The 24,966-nt window shown below is 54.0% G+C and overlaps 1 protein-coding gene across 3 annotated transcripts; it reads right to left on the bottom strand.

Moving 5' to 3' along the window:
- Positions 1–4,888: 4,888 nt before the first annotated feature.
- Positions 4,889–24,730, bottom strand: TMEM9 (transmembrane protein 9). 3 transcript variants are annotated; one of them, XM_019431060.2, is made up of 6 exons: positions 24,682–24,730; positions 24,074–24,184; positions 22,896–22,987; positions 17,067–17,175; positions 14,624–14,755; positions 4,889–5,931 (listed from the first exon to the last, which is right to left on the bottom strand). In XM_019431060.2, exons 2-6 carry the CDS (start codon positions 24,146–24,148, stop codon positions 5,779–5,781), a joined length of 561 nt encoding a protein of 186 aa, XP_019286605.1. In that variant the 5' UTR covers positions 24,149–24,184; positions 24,682–24,730; the 3' UTR covers positions 4,889–5,778. The 3 variants fall into 3 exon arrangements, with proteins under 3 accessions (XP_019286605.1, XP_019286617.1, XP_019286610.1); XM_019431072.2 differs by having other exon boundaries at positions 24,083–24,184; XM_019431065.2 differs by lacking the exon at positions 24,682–24,730 and adding an exon at positions 24,598–24,675.
- Between the last annotated feature and the right edge of the window lie 236 nt (positions 24,731–24,966).

Below are 24,966 nucleotides of genomic sequence, written 5' to 3'. Positions count from 1 at the left end.
TTTTTTCTAATACTCATTAAAATAATCATAGAACTACTAGAATAAAAAGTATTCTTCGGGATACCCCCCCCTAAAATCACCACGCTCAGGTGAACCACACTTCGGGAAACAATGGGCTGGTGTAACGTCCTCACTCTCTACCTCGAGAACTTCAGGCTCAGTCAGGAGGCCTGCTGTTTGAGGTCAGGCAGCGAGTGACAGAGCCAGGACGGGACCAGGGCTCCCGACTCCCAGCCTGGAGCCTCACCCTCTGTGTCCACCCTGATGCTGTAATCAGAGAAGCCCAGTGCTGTCAGGGCCTGCCTGCCTCCAGCCTTGGCTCTGAGCTCAAGTCCATGGCTGGGGAGCAGGGAGATCGGGGGCTAAGGGAGTAGCTAAGGGCTAAGGGCCACCAACTAATCACCCCCAGGGGGCTCTGAGAAGAACTTCAACAAGAGAGGGATTTAGCTGAGGGGTCAGGGTTTCCTGGGGCCCTAGGGCCCCGATCGCACCAAGTAGGAATTCTCTGTTCAATCTATGCAACCTTAACCTGATGGGTAGGAGTTTATGCTGTAACAGTAATAACAGTGAAGTAAGAATAACCAGCACTAAGTGCTTATTTAGGTGCTAGGATTGTTCTAGGTGTTTTATACACGTTAATAATTTATTCCTTACAGCAACCCAATGAGGTAGGTAATTACTCCCCTTCCACAGTGAGGAAACAGGCATGGCTTCAAGATCTACTCAAAGTTGCCAAGCCAGTAAGGGGCAGAGTTCGCATTTGTACCAGGCTACTGGCTCAGGGTTCACGCTTTTAAGTGCCCCACTTGCTTTACTAAATGGAGGGCTGATCTTATGGGGAGATTTCGGTCCAGCCCCTCATAATGACAGCCATCACCAGATAAGCACTTAACCACGGGCTAGACCCCAGGCCAAGGTATCACTACAGATGAGGGGATTGGCTCAGAGGGGTGGAAGGGCTGTCCGAAGACGCTGGCTCTATTCATCCCAGCTTCTAGGCTCGAGCTCCACCCAGCCACCCACCCTGCTGGCTGCCTGGAGCCTGTGGAAGTTGCCTGCACTTGGAAAGCAGAGGCTCAGGAGGAGCTAGGAGGGAAAGACTCGGCCTTCTCCTCCACACCTGCAGTCATGTCTTAAACCCCTGCTTCCTCCTCAGCCCCCCAGGGCAAGTGGGTGGACAGTGGGAGCTGGTGAGAAGCCCGATCAGCTTCTGACAGTGCCTCCTGCCCCAGACGGCGGAACCTCAGAGGCAGCTTGGGAAGAGCCAAGTCCCTGGTAGCTACACCTGTGCCCACCTAGGGGAGGGCCTGGGTGGAGGGCCCATCAATTCCTCCCTAGCGAGGGCCCCACCCAGTAACTCTGCCAATTTGTTCTGGGGCTAAATGTTGTGGTACAGGCAAAACATGGCCTCAAGGCCTAATAGGCCTTAATAAAGAACTCAAGACTTAGGAAATGGGGAGCCTTTATGGTTCTGAGGGAGGGAAGCAACAAGATCCCAAGAGAAATGAAGGCATGAAATGGGGAGCGGTGGTAGGGGTGGAGGAAGGGGACAGATTCCTGAACAGCTGACCCTTGAACAATAGGTGGCGGGGGGGGGGGGTTATGGGGGCTCACACCCTGCACAGTTGAAAATCCACATATAACTTTTGACTCCCCCAAAATTTAACTACCAATAGCCTACTGTTGATTTGAAGCCTTACTGATAACATGAACAGTCGATTAACACATATTTAGCATGTTATATGTAGTATATACTGTATTCTTACAATCAAGCTAGAGAAAAGAAACTGCTATTAAGAAAATCATAAGACAGAGAAAACACATTTACAATACTGCGCTGTAAAAAAATCCACACATAGGTGAACCCATGCAGTTCAAACTTATACAAGAGTCAGCTCTGCTTGGTGGTCAAGTTGGTGGGACTTTTGAGTGATTGGGCACAGGAACTGCAGACAAAGGAAATATCAAGAATTGAGTGACCTCCAGGTTTCTAGCTTGAACGATAACGAATATAAAGGTCAGTTAAAGAGCTTAATCTTGGACGTGTGTATTTTGACAAGCTTGAGGCACCCTGTGGGAGAGTCCATCTGAGAGCTGGGTAGACAAGCCTGAAGCTCAAGGGTCGGGTCTGGGCTAGAGAGAGAGATTCTAGAGTTAATATCAGAAAATCACAAAGGAGAATAGACTTTCAGGAAGAGTACTTGGACATTAAACTTTAGATTGAGCCATGTAGGCTGGAAATGGAAGCCTGAGAAATGTCAATCTTTAGGAAGAAGTGAAGGGATGGTGAGAAGGGGCAAGGAGGACCGAAGATGCAAGGTCCCAGAAGCCAAGTGAAGAATTTCATGAAGGAAGAAGGATCAGGGCATCAAATGTAGTGGGGGCGGGGGGCAGGCAGAAAGGTAAGAACCAAGGCTATCCTCTGGGTCTGACAATTACGGTCATCAATGACCTTGCCTACAGAGGGCTCGGGGTGAAGGACTGAAAGGGAAGGTGGAGGGCATGGGGTCAGGTAGTAGACTCCATGGTGGTCAGAGGTGACATGGGGCCCGTGGAAATTTCTTTGGAGGGCAGGAGGACTGGACATGTTAATAGGCTGAGAAGGACCAGGAAATAGGGTGAGGTAGAGGTCCTTGGGAGAAGGGGATGGGTGGGTTGGCTTTGAACAGGAGGGACATGCTATCCCCAAGACCACAGCAAAGGGAGTAAGGTAAGTATGAAGAAAAAGTTTCAGATGGGAGTAAGGAAGTTGAGAGATCATACCTACTGGCCTTGATTTTCTTGAAGTAGCAAGGTAAGATTTTCTAGGGTAGGGAGAAAGGGAAATAAAAAAAAAACTTTTCTCCACTAGGAAAGTTGCCTAGTGACCTCCACAAAGAGTGAGCCACAAGAAAGGACTAATGCCAAGGGATTAATGGCCCCCACAAAGGCAGAGAGGAGGTGGGGGGGGGGTGGTAACCATCAGCCCTCAGGGGCCCCACTCAGTCTCTCATAGGCAGAGCTGAACTGCCCAGGGAGGAACAGAGAAGACAGACTGGGTTGTAGATCCACACTTGGAATTTTGCTGGTGGAGTACGGTAGATGCAAGGAGACAAGGCAGAGTGGGTCTGAGTGAGAAATGCAGAGAGACCACCAGGAACTGTTCCGGCCTCACACCGTGGGGACCAATTCTAAGACCCTAGTCCCCAGGGCCAAACCCAGTGTCTTCCCGGTGGGCCTGAGCATTGCTGAACAGTGGATCTCGTGGGTTTGATAGGAGACACAGGATTCCCGAGCACGACACTAAAATTCATGGCGTACTACATGAGATGGGACAGAGTGTCACTTCCGATCTTTTCTGTAATTAACTGTAGGGATCATAATCCTGTTCCAGATGACTTGCAGAGCAGTAAACTCTCCCTCTGCTGGGCTCCCTGTTCTTTCATCGTTCATAGAAAGAGGAGATACACTCTGGAAGAGTTGCCTAAGAATCAATTTTGTGTGTGTGTAAGGTGAAGCATATCTAGATGTTTGGCTACTGGCTGAATCCTTATGTAAAGTGAACAGTCATCCTAATTTTTTATACTAATTTGTTTTTACACACTTGGCTTATTTATAGTTAGTGATAGTGGCTTGCTTCATTTTAAATCCTTAAAACTACCAACAACTAGCTGGATCATCTGTAGGATTTAACCAAGACTCCGAGAAACATGGTACTCGAGGTTTCTCCCAGGTGGTGTGGTTTGGTGGGGACCCAGCAGCGTTAGACACCAATTTCTGGATTGGTTATTCTAGATAAGTTAACACACGCACCTGCCCACCTTTGAAAAGACCCAGTTTTGCCTGCCTCTTGAAATAAGAGCAACCTCATTGTGGAAGAGTTACAATGCCCCCATCCCCCGGCCTTCCAAAGTAGCGGTGGCCCCAGCAGGTGCCAAGTATGTGCCAGGAAAAGGAAGAGGACAGAACTGGGACCCATGCTCCTTCCTCCCCGTGGCATGCGTGTCTCCTGTCAACACCATCACAAACTTTCATGCTGACTGAGCACATTTGCTCAGGATCCCGCAATCACTCCAGCCCCCTTCTCCGCTGCATCCCTTGCTTGCTTCAAAGCCAACTCCAAAGTCTCCGCTCTTCCTAGAAGCCCAATTGGTGTGTCACCGCTCCCCTCCCCCCATCCCCTTTATACTAGTATTGGACTCTGAACTTGGGCAAATCTTTGCAAACTGAAATCCGCGCCTCACATTGTTCTCTTAGCTTGCACTTCACCAAGGACCCAGCAGGGGGCTCCACACAAAGCTCCTCAATACAAGTTTGCTGGCCCAACCCAAGGGCAGAAACTTTAATCAGATCCAGCTGGTCCCTCTAGGTGCACCGTTTCTGTCTGGGTCTAGGACACACCCCGCACTGCATGTTCTGGGATGGGACGGAGGGCACCGGGCCAGGCTCTGTGGGATGGCCCCTGGATGGTGCTCAGATTTGTTTCCCCCAGGCAGCTCTGCTTTCCTTGCTGCCCCACACCTCTCTGAAGAGCCGTGGGTTTTCACTAGGGGAAACACACGAGTTTCGAAGTGAGCACTTTTTACTGGTCTGTAAGATACTGACTGACATCAGGACTGTTCAGAGTTGAAGGGGGAATCTCCCCCAAAGAGGAAACACATAATTTCGAGGTAATTCCCGACGGCCAGTGGATAGAGCTCGTGAGGAGCCTGTCTCCAATCCATCAAGAGCCCTGGGGCTCTGCCCGGACCCCGTGTACCCTGCCACACCGACCAGGACTTTCCAGGCTCTGCTTCTCTCCCTGGACCTATTAAAGGACAATGTTCTCTGTCCCTTCTCTGGGACACAGCATTTATCACATCACTTGTGAAACACTCTTAGCTCTCTAGATCTCTTGAAATCCAGGAAGTGAGAGAAAGAAGACAATTTAATGATGGCTTCCTTGAGGTACAGACAACAGAAGGACAAACGTTTCTCTCCATGCACTGGTACAATGAAATTCAGAGACGAGTGGAAATCCAGGGACAGGAGCTATAGCATTTAGAGCCGCTGCTCAGCCCATGGTCACGTGGTCCCACCAACTGGCTCAGTGCAGACATGGGGAGATGGGGGGACAGCCCGGCCTCCTGAGGTGGGGGGCGAGGGCCCAGGTGGCAGAGTGAGCAAGGTGCATCAGCACCACCGTGCCTTGGGGAAAGAGTGCGGGACAGTGGGGGTGGGGGGCAAGCGGGTGGGTGTGCCCTGAAGACACAGTGCGGCTCAGTGGCATCAGCTGCCCCATCAGAACCATGCTGAGGGCTGGAACCAGGCTGAGCAGGACTGAGGTATTGGAGCTGGGAGGAAGGTGGCCATAAGAACCACAGCAGAAAGGAGAACATGCTGACTGCCTTCCTCCCACACACTGAGTCCTCGATGGCCCAGCTCCATCCTGCGAAGGGTAAGAACATTCCGAGATCTGGAGCTGGAAGGGTGGCCAGGGTGAAGTAAGGAGGTACAGACCGTTCCAATCCTGAGGCCACCTGAGGTGTCTCTGCTCTACTCTGGCCACCACCCCCTCCCCTTAAGCCCAAGATATGAGCAGGCAAACCAGAGATCAGGGACCCCATCACTCTTCCCAGATTCAATCAGCTGACTAGGACTTTCCTAAAAAGAGAGAGGAGAGGGAAGATGGCCACGGGCTTCTAAAGAGAAAACCTGGGGAGGGTGGCACCGAGTGGGGGGAGGGGGCAGTTGGCTCCATCCAGCCCCAGAAGCTGGCGGCCGTGGCCTCTGGTCCTTGACGCAACCTCGTCGGCCCATCTAGCTGAGCATCTTGTGCCGATCGAAGACGGTCTTCCGCTGCTCCTGCACCTGCAGCTTCCACCGCTGCTGGGCGCCTTCCACACGCTCTAGGACTGTGTTTGCTCGAGGGCCTCCAAGGGAGGCAGTGGCGGCTGCCACAGAGCGAGCATCCTGCAGTGGAAGAAAAGGGAGAGATTTGGCACTGTGAGCTGGTGGCAGGGGTTGGGGGTGGGGGTGGTTTCGAAAGCCTGACACAGAAAAAAATGCCCTTAGAGCAATCCCAAAGGTTGAGCTCCCCGCAGACCGGGAGGCTGGACCTCCCCAATGGCTGGGGGTGGCTTGAGGGCCTTGCCTGGTGGTCCATGGGGCCTAGCACAGCACCACAGCCCAGCTGCAGGCTTGGTGTTTGTAGAATGTGTAAGGTAGGGCCTGGGAAAGGGGGCACTCTGGGAGGAAAATGATCTGAGGCCCCGGTCACCACACAGCTATAGCTTGAGTCCTCGGCTGCATCCCACTGGCCTATTTCTTTTACTTTATTTTATTTACTTGTTTATTTTTCAGAGAGAGAGAGAGAGAGAGGGCGGGGAGAGGGGCAGAGGGAGACAGCATCTCAAGCAGGCTCCCTGTGTAGCGTGGAGCCCGATGAGGGGCTCGATCCCACAATCCTGGGAGCATGACCTGAGCAGAAATCATGAGTTGGCTGCTCAACCAACGGAGCCACCAAGCGCCCCCACACTGGCCTATTTCTAACCTTCAAGAGGAATACTTCTTCCTGGACTGTTCACCTCATTTGGTCAGCAGAGGCCCTGATGCCGTCTGCTGTTTGTGGATACGTATCGGTGGGCCCCACGGCGGGTACAAGGCTGCAGGACTCCTCCGCCCTGCCAGCCACGGCCCAGGGACGGCGGGAAGGCCCAGGGCTTAGGGCCTCGCTGCCCTGACATGGCAGCATGTGTGCTCCAGTGGGGAGGACGGGCCCACCGAGGCATCTGCACGGGAGCTGCTCTGCCAGGCGCCGGACACCCAGCTTACTCCCCCTGGGAAAGAGGGGTTGCCCCTCACTCAGGGAGTCCGGCAGGGATGGGGATTTGGAGTCGGACCCCAGCACTCCCATTCCAGAGCCTGCTCTGGCCCACTCCCCTTTGACAGGTCAGGTCAGGACGGCTCAGCTCCCCTGGGTGCCCTACTGATCCCCTTCCCCTCTGCTCTCGGAACTGCTCTGTTGTCAAAGGCAGTGGCTCCCCTAATTACCACCTCTGCCTCTGAAGCTCCGGAGCCCATGCATTTCCTGCAGGACCCCAACCTGATCTTTGGGGGGAATTAGAGCCGAGGGCCAGGCCCACACCCCTGTGGGGATTTCCTCCCTCGCTCTCCCTGCCTCTCATCTGCTGCCACACATCTCTTAAGGGATTAGCACACCTCTCTAAGCCCAGAGCCGCCCAGTAAATGCAACTTTGCTTCTAATGCCCCGAGCTGGCACGGCTTCTGTCGCTTCACAGCTGCCAGGCTGGGGAGAAGGGAGGGGTGGTTAGGCAAGGGTAGGGGAGGCACAGAGAGCTGGCAGTTGCAGAGAGGTGGCTGGCCAGGGGTGAGGCTGGGAGGTAATTCGCCATCGCCGCAGAGCTCTCACTGTCTCATGAGGAACACTGCCCTCTGGGAGCCCCAGTCCAGAACCCTGAGGAAGGCCTCCTCAGCCTGGTTAGCTGAGGATCACGGTGACATCAAGGACCCAGGTGCTGTCAGCATGAGGCGGGGGGCGCATTGAGCCTGGAGTCAGGACTCCTGGGTTCTAGGCCGGGGCTCCGAGGGGCCACCTTCTCCCCGCCTCAGACCCCTAGGGCCCATCTCACAGGCCTCCAAGTGGGAGCTGGGACAGACGGGTGGCCTCAGCCACCTAGCAGCTCTGTGCCCCTGGACAAGTGACTACCTCTCCAAGCTTCAATTTAACGAAGCCAGTCTTTTCAGACTTTTCTGACTGTACTGTCAGCAGGAATTCCATTTAAAAGTTTTACAAGACACTTAGTATGAGGCATTCGGATACTCTCTGCTCTGCTCCGTTTCATTTTTTAAGATGCAGGTCATGACTCAGTACGTTGATTTCGTGGCCTAACAGTTGTGATCCATACTTTGAAAAACACGGTTTAGGATGAGGAGACAGGTAAGGCAAGGTTAAGGAAAACAGTATGTCCAGACTTCTTAGTGTACTGGCCGCCACGGAGTAGGAGCTCAGGAAATGTTTAGTTTCCTTCTTCCTGGACTGCGCAGTTCAGCGGTTAAGAATACTCCGGAATCAAACCAACCTGGCTGTGAGTCTTGGCTCTGACACCTATCGGAATATGACCCTGGGCCAGTCAGCTCATTCTCTGAACCCATTTCCCCATCCATAAGGTGAGGACTGCAAGAGCGGCTTCTTGATGAGGCAAAGAAAGTAAGGCCTTTAGCAGTGCCTGGCAGATAGCAAACGCTCCAATTACTCATGGCAGACCCTAGCTCTACTAGGTGGGAGAGAGGAGGAGAAAGCCGGCAGCCTGCTGCCGGAGGGAGCTGCCTTTGAAAAACCCCCCATGGCCCTGTACCACCTTTCAATGCTGTTCCTTCCCTGTTCAGCTGTGCCAGCTGAGGGCTACGGGGGGCCAAGGACAGGGCTCCGTGTGGCAGTATAGGTGACGTGGGCACTGAAGCCCCACTGAGGAAGCTGTTGGCCCACCAGGGCCTGGCTGTTCTGGCTTCAGGGGCCACAGGGGCTTCTCTCCCCTCCCCCCCTCAGGCCCCCACCTCTAATCATGTCCCTTCCGGGTCCCACAAGGAGTGCCCAGGCGCGAGCTCCAAGGTGTGGGCTGGGATACCCAGACAGGCTTGGAGGGATGGGGCAGCTCCAGCCCTGCTTCTCCTCGACTGCTCTGCATCTCGGGAGGACGTCTTGAGGAGAGGAAGCCAGAGGAAGCCAAGAGCAGAGCATTAAGGGAACATGCTGAAATTCACCGCATTACCACAGTATCATTTGTTTTCCCTTCATGTAAAGTCTTAACAAACAGCTCCTAAGTGGGGGAAAGCTGCTGCTGAGAGCCTCCGTGTTTCCATTGCTAATAGTCTGATTAAAAGGTATTAAAGACTCCACATCTGTTCTAGAGACGGCCCAGAGCGGGGCCTTACCCTTGCCCGTTCTGCAGGCAGAATGGCAGCTGGAGGAGGAGAATAGCACCATTTCTAGCCCCTTTCCTCCGATCTAGCTCCTTTCCTCTGGGGCTGAGTATCCGGGAACTAAGGGAGGCCAGAGGGCAGCTAGGAGAGGAGGAAGGCACCGGATACTGATAGGACACCAGGAGATGCCCGGTGGGACCAGACTAGCACGACGATGACAAGCATCACTAAGTGCCGTGGGTTCTGCTAAGTACTTTACGTGGATTCTCCCCAGGCTTACAAGACTGGCACATGGGAAACATCACTCCCATCTGCAGATGAGGAAACTGAGGCTATGGGAGATGAATCATTTTGCTACCCAAGGTCACACAGCCATTTTGGTGGCTGAGTTGGGGTTTGAACCATGTCTGCGATTCTCTTATCCCAGCACTCTGCTGGGTCCTTCTTTGGCTGGTTTCTCCTAAGAGGGAGCCAATGTGGAAACCCAAAGAACCAAGCTGCTATCTTTCCACTACATTGGAGGAAGAACAAAGCACCTGTAAAGGCACCCAGAATCAGGCACTTCAAGCCACCCTCCCATCCAGGCCTGGCAGGCCCCAGATACTGGTGCACACAGGCCAGAGCTGACAACCACCATCAAAGTGGCCTAGATGAAGCCCCTCCAGCCCACACAGGAGCACTGGTTCTGAGTCAACACTGGGCTGGGCCGAAGCCTCTCTGATGACAAGAAGATGGAAGAAAAAAGAACCCCCACCTGGAGCTGCGGCCCCTCCACCCTTGTCCCCAGCCCTGGGAGTGGGGGCAGGACCGGCACTCTTGTCACTTACCCAGTCACACAGCTAAGAATGGCCCTGGCGCAAAGCCCTTCAGAAAAGTGACCACACAGCCTCCCTCCGTTTTCCCAGTTTAGCCCAAATCCTTCCTGCTGTCACCTAATCCCACTGCTTCTCTGCTGCAAAGCTCTCCCTGACTCCCACATGCTCCCAGTCACCTTCCTAGGACATGGCACGATGCCATTCCCCCACCCAAAAACCCTGCCTGCTGACTCGGCTCCTCACAGATGAAACACTCGTGGGCACGGCATTCAAGGCCCCCGAGCTGGCTGAGGCGCACACTCCCGGCCTCACCTCCCCTGCGTCCCCCAGCCCTGTGTCCACACCGGTCCAGGCAGCGGCCCCTCATTCTTAAGGATGCACAAACATTTGTCAAACTGGAACACACATGATCCTGATTACATCGCACCCAATCCAGACTGAGAAAACCACACTAAGAGTTCCGGTGTCGTGGCTACTAAGTGGCAGAGTCCGACTCCAACCCCGAGCTGTGGCTCCAAAGCCCTGCTCCCAACGACAGTGCTGGGAGTCCTCTAACAGATGCTCTAGAATCACATACTTTTCTGTCTATCCCCAGAGGAGGTGGGAGGACTGTCCCCGTCAGCGTGTATCTCCAAGTCTGTCAGCTTCCCTGGAGGGAGAGCCCTGAGCACACATGCGGCCCGCCTATCCGTGGACAGAGAGGGAGGCCATCCCACTGGCCCTGAGCCTTCTCGCCACCCCGGTTCCTTTGTGCCCCCAGCTGCTGCCCTCGTCGTCACCACCATTCTTTGCTTCCCCACACACCCCTCTCATACGGGGGGCCTGGAGCTGCACCCAGCCCCAGTGGGGTGAGATCTCTGAGGACCCCGCAGAGCTCAGGGGCCCATGCTGCAAGAAGCAGAGACACCCAGAGCCTCATGGAAACCCTTATTTCTCTCTTCAAAGAGGGCCAAACCTGTACATCTAAAACAGCTCTGTTTGCTGTTTCTGTCCCAGCAAACATGCTTGCTTCCTCCTTTCAAAGGGTGTCTGAGCCTGGGGATTAAGCCTAATGCTGCCGGAATCCCAGGGGAGGCAGCGCTAAGCAATCAGGGCCCACCGAGGCCTGCCAGCACTTTCAAAGGGAACACGCCAGGCTTTCATCTCCCTCCTCAGGCGCTGGGGCTGTGGCTGTGGGGGAGGCTTCCCTTCCCCTTCCAGACCTCTCGCCCCAGGGCAGGAGAGCTCCTGGCCACAGGAGTTGGGGGAATGGGGACAAGGGCCCCCAAACCTGGGAAGCGATCCAATTCCTAGACCCATCTCTGACTGGGTCCCAGACTCAAGGTGGGAGGTGGGGTGGGGGCACCAGAGCCTGGACAGTTTCCTCCTCAAGGTCACTGAGTTGTACGGGCCCAGGAGAACTTTCAAAGAACTGACAGGTCCTATTCCAACTTTCTTCCTTACAGGGTGAAAGCTAAATCCTTTACCCCAGGGGAGACCCCGTCCTTCTCGCTTCCTTAAGGGAAACATTCTCCAGACCATCAATGAACCCAGAGACACAGCCTCAGCCCTGGCTCTGCTGCTGCTCAGCCAGGTGGCCTTGGGGCCTGCTCTCCTTGCCCCCAAGCCCGCCCCACCCCCCTTTCCCCAAGTGCACTGAGAGAGGTGGGTCAGCACAGTATCCCTCAACACCGAGACTAGGGGCACTGGGTCTCTGGAGAGATGAAACCTTTGGGCACTACTGACCCCAGTGTCCCTACAGCAGCTGAGCTATCAGTGTCCCATCCATCCTCTGAGCTGGCTCTGAAGAGTCCCCCGCCAGGAAGCCTTCCTTCCCAGACTAACAGGAAAAAAAGGGTAAGTGCCCAGCCCCCAGTCTAATAAAGGGCTTCCCAGAGCACCCAGCTTTCTGACTGCCCATCTCCTAAAACCTGATCTCACCAACTGCCTTCATGGTCCCTGCTCATTCCTTTGGTTGGGGCTGGGTCTTGGGACATAAACCCCTGAGGGCAGACATGATGTCTACAAATCTACACAGCGCCACCTGCAGGATTCTTGAGTCCAGAGGAAAGAAGAGACGGCCATGTCCATGGGAGAAAAATGGTGCTGCTGAACCCCCAGGAGGGATGACCTAGGAACACCTAAGTTGGGGACACCATACAGAATCACAAGGTGAGGGGATGGGGAGCCAGGCCGAGTACTGGGACTAGGGGACAATCCATGCTAAGAGTGCTACAACGGGGGGACAGACCCCACTCACGGCTGCCTAAAGGTGTTCCTTTAACCACCCTCCGGGTAACCCAGGAGCTGCACCCTGCCCCACCCTCCACATCTGTGCAGAGCTGGCTGGGTCACGGTATCAGAGACTGAACACCTTTTATTACCTTCTAGAACCTTGGGGTAGGAGGTGAGGGTGTCATCCCACCTCTCTCTACCAAGGCAGAAATCCCCTCCACGGTGTGGAGTCTGGGCTCGCCGGCTTCCGCTTGAGGGCTGCCTAAGGCACCCCACTGCCCTTGCAGGCACCCACGATACATGGCTGGACAGCACCCCCTCGTAGGCCAATCCTCCTTCCTACTCAGCCAAAATCTGCACCCAGGGGACGTCTTCCCTTGGATTCAGGATCTGCTCCAGTGGATTCAGGATCTGCCCTGGATGACCAAATCTAACCCCTCCACTCTCCCTACAGCCCCCTCATACAAACAGAGGCAGCTGTGACTTAAGACTCCAAGTGGGGAGCGTCCTAGGTCTCCTGGGGGAGAGGGGCCTGCGCCCAGACCCAGGGATGGCAGGCTGCCCTCCCCTCTGGCACCACATCCAGGATGGCAGGAGACACAACAAGGCCATGCCCGAGAGCCACACATTCCAGAGAAATCGCGGTGCGGACTGGGTAATCACGGGGCTGCATCTCTCAATTACTCCCCCAGCCAGGACTGCAATTACCACATTACCCCTAATCGCCGAGTGTTTATTAGCAACGCTCCTCCCCATCAGAGCTGCTATTACTGCACATTAATAACCGGGTAGGCACACAAGGTTTCCTCTTGAACACAGACCACCCAGCCGCCAGTGCCACCAGCTCCCAGGCCCCAGCTCCGAGGGGCGAGGCTCAGCCTCTCTGTTCCCCCTTTGGCCAAACGCATGTCAGCAGGAGGCTGGGGGCACACTGGGGATGGTCCAGGCACACACCCAAGAGAAGCAACAGGGCCCATGGGATGGCCAGGCCTCCCTCCTTTCCTGGCCTCGTCTTCCTGCTCGTGCTGGCTCAGACCCACAATGGCTGCACACTGAGGTCTGAGCCCTGGACCCTCTTGGTGGGGGACCCGCCCCTGCCCACCTCCGATCCAGTGCCTGAAATGTTCTAAATTCTGACTGCCTGGTGGCAGTTAGCCGATGCCTGGTGATTTCTCGTGACTCCAAACGCACTCACTTACGAGGGAGCCCACCCGACACGTTATCAGCGGTGTCATCTGCAAGAAGATTCCTTCTTAGATCTCGTGAAATCTCCCTCTCGTGACTCCCAACTGTGGGTCCGCGTACCCCTGGCTTTACCTGGGCGAAGCAAAGCCCTCTTCTGAAGACGTGCTATCCGAAGGCCGCTGTCACGTATCTCCTTGAGTTTGGCTTGTTTGTTTTTTTTTTTAAGCTAAACATCTCCCGGTTGCTTCAACTTACCCTCCCAGGACATGGCTGAGATGCTTCGCCCCTAGAAGCCCCTTTGTGCCTGCGCTGGTTCACTCACTCCTTCCCTCACTCTGGGGATAAACGGTATCTCCCAGCAGCCGGAGCCACCAAGGACAGAGCTAACGGACCGGTCTGTGCTTCCACAACTTCTCAGAGCGCGTCCCTCAGGGTAGAGAGTGGCAGTGAGACCTGCCCTGCCTTCGGATGCCACTGCTCTGAGGCTGTCGTGGTGGCTGTATGATCCCATAGAGGGGGAGCTCTGGGCGCGCGGGGCGAGGAGCCTCCCTCGGGCGGCGTGCTGGCTCATCACACCCCTGCCCAGGCCCGGCTACACATGCACCACTTCTCACTTTTTTTTTTTTCCTGCAGCCGTCCTCTGCCCCGCACAGGGCTTCCTCTGCAGGGCGCCCCTAACCCCTCAGCATGGGGACAGATACAGGAGGGCAAGAGTGGCTGCTGGCCATGCCGGGACTGACCTGAGGGGTCTGCAGGCTGCCTGGTGCCAGTGGTCCCCCATCTCCTTTATCTAATGACGTTGAAACTCCTGAGCCTGATATCTGAGGCCAACAATAATCTGGCCTAAACCTACTGGCCAGCTCTATTTGCCACTATTCCTCCTGCCTACCTTACCCTCGGAACGCTCCAAATTCCTCAAGCACACACAGTGATTTCCCACCTCAGCACCGCTACCTACTTTACTCCTCACTGGCTCTCAAAATCCTACTTTCCTCTCGAGGCGCCCAGGTTGTGTTTTGCATCGAGCAGGTGCTCCGCAGAGGACTACAGAATGACTAAAGGACAAACCTGCCACCTCCAAGTCTGCCAAAGCTTGACACCAGGGTCTGAGCAACCGGTGTCACGTGTTGTGTTCACGTGTGACCGGCCCTGGCTGGCCCACTCCCCCTCGGCCTAGAAAGGCAGGGTACCAGGAACATACGGCTCCCCCCGCCAATGCCCTGAGGCTGCCTGATGCCAGACATCGGGAGAAGTGTAGGGCCACCTCGCGCTTCATCTGGAAGTGCAAAGCGCAGTCCCCTGCCGAGGAAAACTCTAGAGTCAGGGCGACGTGTGGGACACTGAACACAAGAGCGAACTGGAGTATGGGGGGTGGGGGACACGGATCCTCAAGGAGGCCTCTGTAATGCTATTCTGGTTCTGCCCCGGGGACTCGCATGCCGGGGGCCCAGGACCCCACGTGTGGGCAGAGGTACTGGCAGGGCCCTGGCGCCCAGAACCCCGGTTACCTCGTTCTCCTCCTCATTGTGCAGCTGTTCGGTGTATGCATCCGGCTTTCGAATGAGAGGATCCACCAGCATCAGGAAGGCCATGTAGAGCAAGAGGGCCCCCACCACTGACAGGTAGATGACAATGGTAACCTGAGGGAAAGAGCCAGCTTGTCCTGTGAGCATCCTGGGCCAGGAGGGCAAATCGTGTCCATTCCCGTGCTGTGCATATTTGATGGCGCAGCTGCCTCAACTTCCGCACTGGGGAAGGGCGAGGACACTGGGGGCTTGGAGGGCAAGAGGGAAGGGAATGTGCCCTATTCCACATGTGTACCAGCTCTGCCCTAAAACTGAGGGGACCCCCCCAAGAATGGCGGACATAAAAACAACAGATAATGAAGGAAGACATCTGGATTCTGACACCCCAAGATGCTCCCAGGGGTGGGGATCGGGGAAACAGGGCTACCGGGATATCTCTAAGAAAGGGTGGAAAGCAATCGGACACTAAGAGCAAGGAAGAACCGGCTGGTGAAGAGGCCTGAAGGCAGAGGCCGAGCACCTGGGCACGAGGGCTCACTCCCCCCGCCAACGGGATGGACAGGTGCGAAGCTGCGGTCCTGAGAGGGCACGCCAACAGGTGGAGGGGGACAGACCGGCAAGGTGTGCACTGGAGGCTGGAGGCTACGTCTCCCCCTCCCGGCGGTCACCCCGGGAGTAATTTCTGTAATTTCTGTTTTACAGAAGATAGATTCAGTGAGGCCAATTCAAGGTTTCCAGTGTGATACTCTGGGCATTTAAGACAGGATTCTCCAAGACACTTAGCAGCTTCAGTCCCTGTAATGGCATTACTAATACACCTCAGTTACTGGGACTACAGAAGCACCTTTGCTTGTGTCCAAATGCCCCCTGGGCGGCTGCCATCACCTGAGAACCGTGAGGCTAAACCGCTCAGCCTAGGTGCCAAGGCTAGCAAGTGGGAGAGATGTAACTTGAACTCAGATTTACTGATTGTCTCAAATGCTTTCCTACTTCCACAATGCCTGGCCATCACTGGCCTCTGAACCCAGCCTTGACCCTAAATGGACTGCGAGGAGGGATAAAAGGAAGAAAGAAACCTTGGGACTTTCAAGTCAAAGCTCAGCTCAAAGGTCAAGTTCAACTGGACCAACTTCCTCCCTGACTGGGGCATCAGCGTTCATGCCTCTTTAAACAGGGCAAATGATCAGACCTCTTGCCTGTACCCCAGGAAGGGGAAGGGGAGTGGAGACTGAGTCTCTAATAGGCTAAAGCTGGGGGGAGGGGGAGGCTCCTTGGGAGGAGGACTGGAGGGAAATTTGAGGGATTAGGAAGTGTGTCTGATGAGGTCCCCATATCGGGAAGTCCCTTTCTGCCAAACAGGGACAGGGGACACTTGGGTCAGAATTCAGTCTCAGCCACCTGGTCCCCAGAGGGTGGGGCCCCAGAGCACGTTCAGAGCAGGAGAAAAGATGCTCCAGGAGTGGCTGGGTCAGGCGGAGGATAAAAGGAGTGACAGACATAGGGGATAGGCAGCTGCTTTCCATGAGAAAGGCGAGAACACAGAGGACTGCAGGGCAGGGAAGGTGCTGCCAGCTCCCTGGTCTGGGAGGACAGCAGTGAGCATCGCCTCCCCTCCTGAGCCTCAAAAGGAGAAACCTGGACGAGGCAGTGGCGTTAAATTCCCAAATTCCTTTCTCGAGGCTATTTCTAGACTCTCCACAGAACCAGGTTCTCCACAGAACCTGGCCAGGAAGGGCTTAAGTTAGAAATCGGTAGACAGGGTCTGGCTCAGGTGTTGGAACACAGACTAGGAGTCCCGGGGGGGCTGTGGGTGGACGAGACCCTGCTAGCGTGAGCCGTGGTCCTGTTGCGTCCGCCTCAGGCAGAGGAAAGAACAAGGCCCCCGTCCTCACTCGCTACGGGAGTGGTCGTGTCTACCACTTCTCTCCTGAATTCACCCAACAGCCTAGGAGAACGAGGGTCAGGGCTGAAGCCCCTCCTGCCCAGCTGCCCCACACAGACACCTCGCCCTTGTCCACAGCTCTTGGGAGCTTTTCAGGACTCTGAGGAGTTCGGTAGACTGGATGTTCCAGGAGGGCGGGCTTACTGCTCTATTAGCAGCATCCTACGCGGTGCCCAGAACATAAAAGGCACCTGAAGGAGGCTCCCTGAAGGAATGGGAGAGAGGAAGGGAAAGACTGGAAAGAAAAGAGTGACACTGAACACCTCTCCCAGGTTCCCAGCGCCCCCGTGTAATGGGAGCCACTGGACAGAGGTCAGAGGAGAAAGCTGGCTCCAAGAAGGTGTGGGGAGCGGGCCCCTGCATCTGTGACCAGGCCAACCCAGAAGCCGGTCCCAGTCACTTGGGATGCTCAGAATACAGCCAGAGATAGTGAGTGCCGGGCAGCCGGGGATTGGGGTGGGGGGGGCCCGAGAGCCGGGCTACCTTGATGGTGGTGGTGCTGCGTTCCTCATACTTGCACTCGCACAGCAGACAGTAGGCCTCCACGTCGTGGCCGGGCACCGGCATGGGCTCCACCACGTGCAGGCAGTTGCTGCAACGGAGACAGACAGGGCGGTGGGAGCAGGGCCACAGGAAGCGGGCAGCCTGGGAGGGGAGGGGCTGGGCAAAGGTGAGGGTGTTCCCAGGGAGTATGGAGTTTATAAAGGGTCAGGCTGGCGCCAGCCCCCTTCCCCAACTCAGAGCCTCACAGCACCTGGCCACTGGCCATCCGAACCAGCTCTCCAAAGTGCCTACAGGGCTGGCACAAAAAACGCTAACGTTCCCCAAACTTCTACCCTTAGCTGCCCTCGTGTCTCCTGCTATGGTTCCCCTGCTGGGGCTTATCCATTCCAAAGATTTTCAACTCCGAGCTGGTGAGGCCTAGACTGGTATCTTAGACTAGAATCTCTTAGTCAGGACCGCCCCGGGGCCCTCCTACGTCCAGCTGCCCACTGGATTCACCATAGGAGCACCCCACAGGGTCTGCAAACTCTACGTCCACCCCTCCGCCCCTCTGCCCCAACCCCCCAGTCCTGGGGTCTGTGTTCCAAACGGCAGAAAGCACCCCTACTGTCCACTCCACTGACCAAGTCAAAACCTGGCAATCACCTTGACACTGCCTTTTCCTCTCACCTATGAATCCACCAAAAGCCAGTGATTTTATCCCCTTAGACATTTCTAAGACCCACCTTCTCTATTGTCTCCCACTGCTGTGTCTCAGATGAAGTTCTCATCATTCTTGCTTCGGGCAAATGACCCAGCCTCCCCACTGCTCTCCTGTTCTTGTTGGCCCTGTGCCAATACTACCTGCACCTGGCAGCCGAGTGGTGTTACCAAAATGAAACTCTGGTCATGTCACCCCCAGCTTAAAGCCTAAAGCTGGTTCAATGTCTCCACCCAGCCTCTAGGGTGAGGACGAACTGAGCTGTTGCCCCTCGGCTTCCTACTGATCCACCTGATTCCAGGGCCGCCTACCTGTCCAGTTCCATCCCCTGCCTCCCCTCAACCTGCTCCCCATCCTCCTCCAGCTATGCTGATCTTCTGGACTCTTCTCTGAATGAGCCATGCTCCCTTCCTTGATACATCTCCCGCCCTCTGCCAGGAATACATGGCTTTGCCACCTTCCCTTTCCATGCTCTGAATCCTACACATTCTTGAAGATCCAGCTCAAAGACCTGACCTCTCCCTCTGCTCATCTCTATCACAGCACTGACCACACTGTACTGTGATCTCACCTTTATTTGTACAGTCGCCCCCAGGAGATGTTGAGTTCCTTGAGGACAGAGGCCATCCCCAGCACCTTGGCAGAGCTGCGCTCAGTGAACAAGTGACTGCCAAATGAATCCCATGTTCTAACAGTATGCCCACTTAGCCCACCTTTCCCTAACAGGGCTCTCGCAGAAGGTGAGCCAAAGATCACAGGCCCATTTGAAAAGGTGGCGGGTTCAGGAAGGCAAAGTGGCATCTCCACCACGATGAGGTCAGGACCCAAACCCTGATCCTTGGCTCATCTTTACATCTGACCCTCAGCTTCAGTGGGGCCTGTGCTCAGCTCTTTATCTGGGTCTCTCGATCAGCCCCAGCCCTTCAGATCGGCAGGTTTTCAACAAGTATGGTTCACAGACCACAGTAAGCCAATGACCTAGAGGATGCGCCTTTATCACTACCACCAGGAAAGGTCAAACACACCCTCAGAGGTTCACGGAGGCGAACCAGGCATCACACTGCCATGGATCGCCAGGTCTGAGCTGTCCTGGCTGTGCCGCTGAGTGTCTGGGGCCCTGGGCCTATTTTCTCCTCTCTGAGATGCAGGGGTTGTACCAGATGACCTTTAAGGCCCTTCCTGGTCTAACAGGAAGCCTGCAAGAGTCACGCATAGCTCTCTGAAAACAACCAGGCCTGTGCTGAGCTATCCAGGGTCCTTTTAGACTCAGGCTGGGTTTTTGGCAGAGGCATCAAAGACGTGTGACGTGAAGATCAAGTGTTGACATAAAAATGAGATGTCCTCTAAAATCCTCTGATCCCCTTAAAAATCTGGCCCGCAGCATATGTGATTTCATCTAAACCTCCGACGATTCCAGTTTCACCACTGGGTAGCAACTTCACCACATCACTCCTAGCTGCACGAAGGGGTCCTCTTCTACCGTAACTAAATGCATCATTTCCAGACCCCGCACACTGCCAGTTCTGGGGGCTGATGGGCAAGGCCAGGTTCACGCACAACACTTGGTCATCACTGCTGGGACCTTCTCTTTTCCAGGAAGTCCCTGCAAGCCTCCTGAGGATCAGATGCCTCCTTTCCGAGCCACACGGGGTCGTGGTTTAGAAGGTCACGCCAGTGTTGCAGGAGGATATGTGGACTACCCCCAAGGCCAAGGTGGAGTGTCAGGGGGAGCTGGGAGGGGCCAACCCAGGTTCTTCAAATTGGAATGCTATTACAGGAACAGGCTGTTTCTAGAAGGGTTAGGGCAACAGTAAACGAAAAGCTGTAATCTTTCTGCTGGCTCTGGCCCTCCTGAGAGTCAGTGAAACCCTAAACATGATCCTGCTCTCTAAGGCTTTCCTTTACCTTTTTGGGGATCAGTGCTATCAAATGACTCCAAGGACTGGCCAGAGGACATTAAGGGGAGAGGTCTACAAAGATAAGCTGGGTTTAATTCTCTGCTCTTCTCTGCATTCTGTGATGGCAGGTAATTTATTTACCCTTTCTGGGTCTCGGTTTCCTCATTTATAAGTGGAGGCTGAACTCCATCGGTGTCTTTCAAGCTGTGCTCTCTTAGAACCACGCAAGAACCACTGTGCAAGGAGGTGGGCTGAGGGAGGGGCTGAGGGACGGGTCCCTCTCAGCACCGGTTCTGATTTTGTTTTGTACGTTGTGTTTCCAAAACAGATTCTGTCGATAGAAAGGTTCAGTTTGTATAAGTCTGAAAGACACTGAACTAGCCAACCTGTTTGGTTCCTTCCTACTCTGGGATGGCCTCTAATACATTATCTCCTCGGCAGGCCCACCAACACAGCAACATTGTTAGGGTTTCTGCCCTTCTACAGGCATGTGGTTATGAACTACCAGCACTAGATGGCAGGATACCAGCACCGCAGGAACATAAATGCCATTAAATGTGAGGACTGCGGCTCAGGCAGTTCTGGCTTCACTCTGCACCACAAAGGAGGGTGCAAGTATTGCCCCGTGACAGCACAGTGACAAGGTGGCAGAGACTTGAAGACACAACTGGACTCCTCTGGTCCTAGCACGGAGACCCTAAGACCACATGTCAAGCCCCATCCCATTACTAAGGGAGTGTCACCAGTGTCGCTGGGTCCTAGAATCTGTCCAGCCTCGGTTTCCACCTACCACCCTAATGGAACTGTCTCGAAGTTCTCCATTAAGATTGTTCATTAGGCAGTCCCTTAATTCTGATTTCTAAGGAGAAGATAAACTACAGCCTGAGAGGTCCAGACAAGACTCGTTTCTCTGTGGGCATCCACACTTGGGCTTTCAGACCATAGTATAACCCCAGGGCGGAGACATTGCTAATAAAATCTGCTGTTGCCTGTGGGATGTAGTCTTATTACCTGCTGTGGGGCTCTGACAGTCTATCAGATCATTTCCTGATGTTATTTGAGCTATAACCCCAACATACAAGGAGGTCACAGGGGCTCCTCCCAGGACTTCATGTCTCAGGGCTTTGTCACTCCATCAGGACAGGCAAAACCAGAGGGAAACAGTCTACCTATGTTGTGGGAGGAGCTCAAGTTTTCTGGGGCTTGGTGTAAGTCTGACGATTATCTATGTGGCCTCTAATAACGCATGATAATATATATTAATATTAGCTAACATTTATATAGCACTACCTATGTGCCAGGCATTGTCTAAGTGCTTTACTTACACAGGTACGTACAAGCACATATACCACACACACACACACACACACACACACACACACACACACTTAATACTCAAAATACTGCCGCCCATCTTACAGATGAGGAAACTGAAGTACATTGGAGAGGAAGTAACTTGTCACAGAATGAGCAAATGGCAGACCCAGAGTGAGGGCAAGGCAAGCCAGATCCCCAGCCTGTGCATCTAACTAGACAGCCTCTCGGAAAATCACTCAGACTATCTCAGAACTGGGTAAATTCAAAATTCCCAAATGCTTCTCCGAACAAACTGCCTCACGATCACCTACGGAACTTTAAGAAAATGTTACCCCTGCCTTCCTGCTCCCAATACTTACGGAATCGAAATCTTAGCGGGGAGGAGATCTAATGTAGGGCATGGTGACTATCGTTAACGATACTGTATTATACACTTGAAAACTGTGGAGAGAGTAGATCTTAAATGTCCTGACCACAGACACAAAAGGTAATTATGTGAGGAGACGGAGGTGTTAATTTACCTTATTGTGGCAATCATTTCATAGTATGTATATCAAACCACCAGGCTATACACCTTAAACTTACACAAAGTTCTACGTCTAACGTATCTCAATAAAGCTGAGGAGAAAAAAAACAACAAAATCCAAAATCTTGGGGGGCAGAAGGTGCTGGCAATCTGCATTTTCTCAAAGCCCACCTGATGATATTGCCGTACAACCAAGCAGGCGCACTGACCTGGACATCCCCTCCCCATGATGTGAATCCCTTCTAACAGCGCCCTTAGCAAAGAATCACCCCATCTGTGCTCAGATCCCTCCAAGGATGGGGCTTCCCAGCTCCTAAAACAGTCTGGATTAGAAATGTTTCCTCAGCTCACACTTAAATCTGTTTCCCTGAAGCTTTCCTTAAAGTTGTTTCTACTGGCTCCAATTCTACACCAAAAACCACATGGAACATAACCGATTCCCATTCCCATGTGCCCCACCTCCCACAGCATGCCAGCCCTGCTCCTGGTCTTTGTCAGTCACCAGATGTCCCCAAACCCTCCCCTCGTTGAGCCTCCCTTAAATCACTCCTTCTAGGACAATGTGTTGAAACTTCCTTTAATCAAGCTGGTCTCCTTTCTCTGAATTTGTGCTTCTTCATTTCTTTTTTAACGTGAAGCATCTAGAAATGAATTCAGGACTCCAGGAGTATAATTTAAAATTCCCCTTTGGGCGCCTGGGTGGCTCGGTCGGTTGAGCGTCCGACTTCGGCTCAGGTCATGATCTCACGGTTCGTGGGTTCGAGCCCCGCGTCGGGCTCTGTGCTGACAGCTCAGAGCCTGGAGCCTGTTTCAGATTCTGTGTCTCCTTCTCTCTGTGACCCTCCCCCGTTCATGCTCTGTCTCTCTCTGTCTCAAAAATAAATAAACATTAAAAAAAAAATTTAAAAAAAATAAAAAATAAAAAAAAATAAAATTCCCCTTTGGATTTTAGACTCTGCAGTTATAAAAAGGGAACGCTACCTATCTCGCCTACCTCACAAGGTGTTAATGACACTGGTACAGAATAACACAGAGCTTTGCGAAAGTACACAAAAGATCCCACAGTATGCGGGCATACTAACAACCTCTCCCAATTTCTCTGCCACCATTTTGCATATATGAATAAACACCCAAACCAAAGCAAAATAACAACATCCACTTCTCTGACCAGGAACCCCTCAGCTAGAATTCAAGGCACCTAGGCCCGGTTCCCAATTGGCTGTGTGACCATGGACAAAACAGTGCTTTGTACACTGTCCACAGGAATGAGAGAGCAAGCTTATCCTCCAGGGGTCCAAGAATCCCAGGAAACACTTGTAACTTCAACTGGTTGAAGCAGCCATGAGCCAGCCTGTACAGTGCCTTACCAGTCCTTCTGTGACACATTCTGGTTGTAAATGTGCCCACTGATGTTTCTATATGGTGGACAGATGCATTTGCAACGGATATCTTCAGAGCTCTGGAAGAAAAAGCATATCGGGTAGACAGGGCCCATGGGTTCAGGTTCTAGCAAAGACTTTCAACTTTCATTTCCCTGTTCTATATATGAATGCTCTGACCTTTCCCATCCCCAAGTTCAGCGAGGAATGGCTTCTGCAGGAAGGATGCTAATATCACAGGATCCTCAAGACGTAAACCGTCCAGGTGGCAAACGAGACCCCCAGAGAGCTGCCGAGGGCTGTCATTCCCTAGTAGGGTGCTTTGGAGTAGGGATGTGTATGGCAAGCAAAGTGACAGTCCTCTACTCTGGGCCCCACATCCGCTGTGTGCACCTCTGTCCAGCAATCTTGATGGTGAGACCCTTTCTCCCCACCCCTCCATCGTCCCATCTCCAACTTCCCAGGTTAGGATGAGGGCAGAAGTAAACAAGAGAAAGAGGGTCATTTCTGTGGGAATACCCAAGCAACCCCTTAGAAAGTTCTTCCTCTCTGAAATGGGTAAGAAACAACACCACAAATATTTTCATTCCAATCAGGAATTCCCCAGGGAGACTGCAAGCAAACCCTCCGACTCCACCTTACTTAAAGCCTTGGGGATCTTCAAATTTTCAAATACCACAGAGCTGCCCAGCTCCGGGCAATATGCCCCTGAAAAAAAATGGCAATTTCTCCAGAGTCCCAGTGCTTAGGGTGGGTTAGGCTGGTCACCCTTGGCAACAGAAACTTCCAACTGTGTAGGACTCCACACTTAAAGAGCATTTCTACTCACTGTATTACTTGATTCTCCTTCAGCAGAGTAGTGGATATTATAACCATAGTTATTTTAACCCAGGAGCAAAGGAAGGTATGGGGAACTTAGATAATTCCTTCAAACACAAACTCCCTTGCTGGAATCCTACCTCGGTTTCCATCTGGTCCAGAACCTATGTTCTGTGCACCACCCCACTCCTCTCACTCCACCCTTCCCGACGCCTGCAGTTCTGCGCCTGCGAGTCCCAAAAGTATGGCCCATAAACGAGTGAGAGGGGCAGGGCGGAACAGCAGCTACCCCTGGGGAAGCCCTGTCCGCAGGGAGGGTGGTCGTGCAAGAGGTGCTGCTGTCTCACCTCCCTCACCTTGTTGGCTTGAGCTGGGGGCACCAGCAAGCACCCGACCACGGCCACCAAACATAGGAGCTTCATGCTTGGCAGGCTGGGGGTGCCAACCAGACCGGACACCTGCATAAGAGATATGAAGTCGGGCAAGGAAAGGTGACCACACCACTGTCGGCACTCTCGGCCCCTTGTCCGTCTAGCCGGGACGTGGGAATGGGGTTGGGGGCTGGGCTCAGCATTCCAGGGCCTCCTAAAACGCTGTAGCTAAATGCTGCCTTCCCTCTCCCCCAAGTCTCCGGCTCTCGACTGCCCACCCGGAGCGCCCAGAATAGAGGCCTCTCGGGGACACGGCCGCAGGGGGCCTCGAGTCCCGAGGAGCAGGCCACGCTCCGTGCTCTGACCCTCGCATTCCGTTCCACCGCCCTCCGCCATCTCTGCCTCCGCCCGCCCGGCAGCTCCTCCCCGCTCAAGGCCCGACGAAAACTTTGGGTGCAGAGGCTGGAAGACCTGATCCGACCTCCAAGGCCAGTGCCCACCTAATCTAGGGGTCTTGGGCCGTCCCCGAATCCCCAGGTGCCCCCACGACCCCTGTCCCCTCCCCCAACGCGCCGTCCGCTAACCTGCGAGCCCCGCCGCTGCTGCAGAAGACCCGGCCGGTCCCGCCCCCTCCCGGCCGCTATTGGCTGCCGGAGCAGTCTCTCAGCCCAACCTCGCTATCGCCAAGGTAACAAGACCCACCTTCGCCTGGGCTTAGAGGCTCCGGCGCAAGGGAGAGGAAGGCATTTCTCAAACCCGACCAAACAAGAAAAGGGAGCGTCAGTCAGTCTTCCAGGCCAAAACGTGGAAGGGTCTTGCCTTTGTGGGGCCTGTAAAACTACCATTGTAGTGCTTGGCCCCTCCTTGTA

The sequence above is a fragment of the Panthera pardus genome, unplaced genomic scaffold (assembly GCF_024362965.1).
Source record: "Panthera pardus isolate Hobbes unplaced genomic scaffold, ASM2436296v1 HiC_scaffold_21, whole genome shotgun sequence".
NCBI lineage: Eukaryota > Metazoa > Chordata > Mammalia > Carnivora > Felidae > Panthera > Panthera pardus.
Note: the sequence above shows the minus strand (reverse complement) of the source record. Positions and strands in the feature narration are given on the sequence as shown.

What these genes read in the sequence shown, in the direction of transcription:
- TMEM9 (XM_019431060.2), bottom strand. Translation starts at nt 24,148, where the DNA reads ATGAAGCTCCTATGTTTGGTGGCCGTGGTCGGGTGCTTGCTGGTGCCC. An exon ending in AATGTGTCACAGAAGGACTG is followed by an intron (nt 17,176 to 22,895) that starts GTAAGGCACTGT and finishes TCTCCGTTGCAG; the next exon opens with CAACTGCCTGCACGTGGTGG. An exon ending in ACAATGAGGAGGAGAACGAG is followed by an intron (nt 5,932 to 14,623) that starts GTAACCGGGGTT and finishes CTTCCACTGCAG; the next exon opens with GATGCTCGCTCTGTGGCAGC.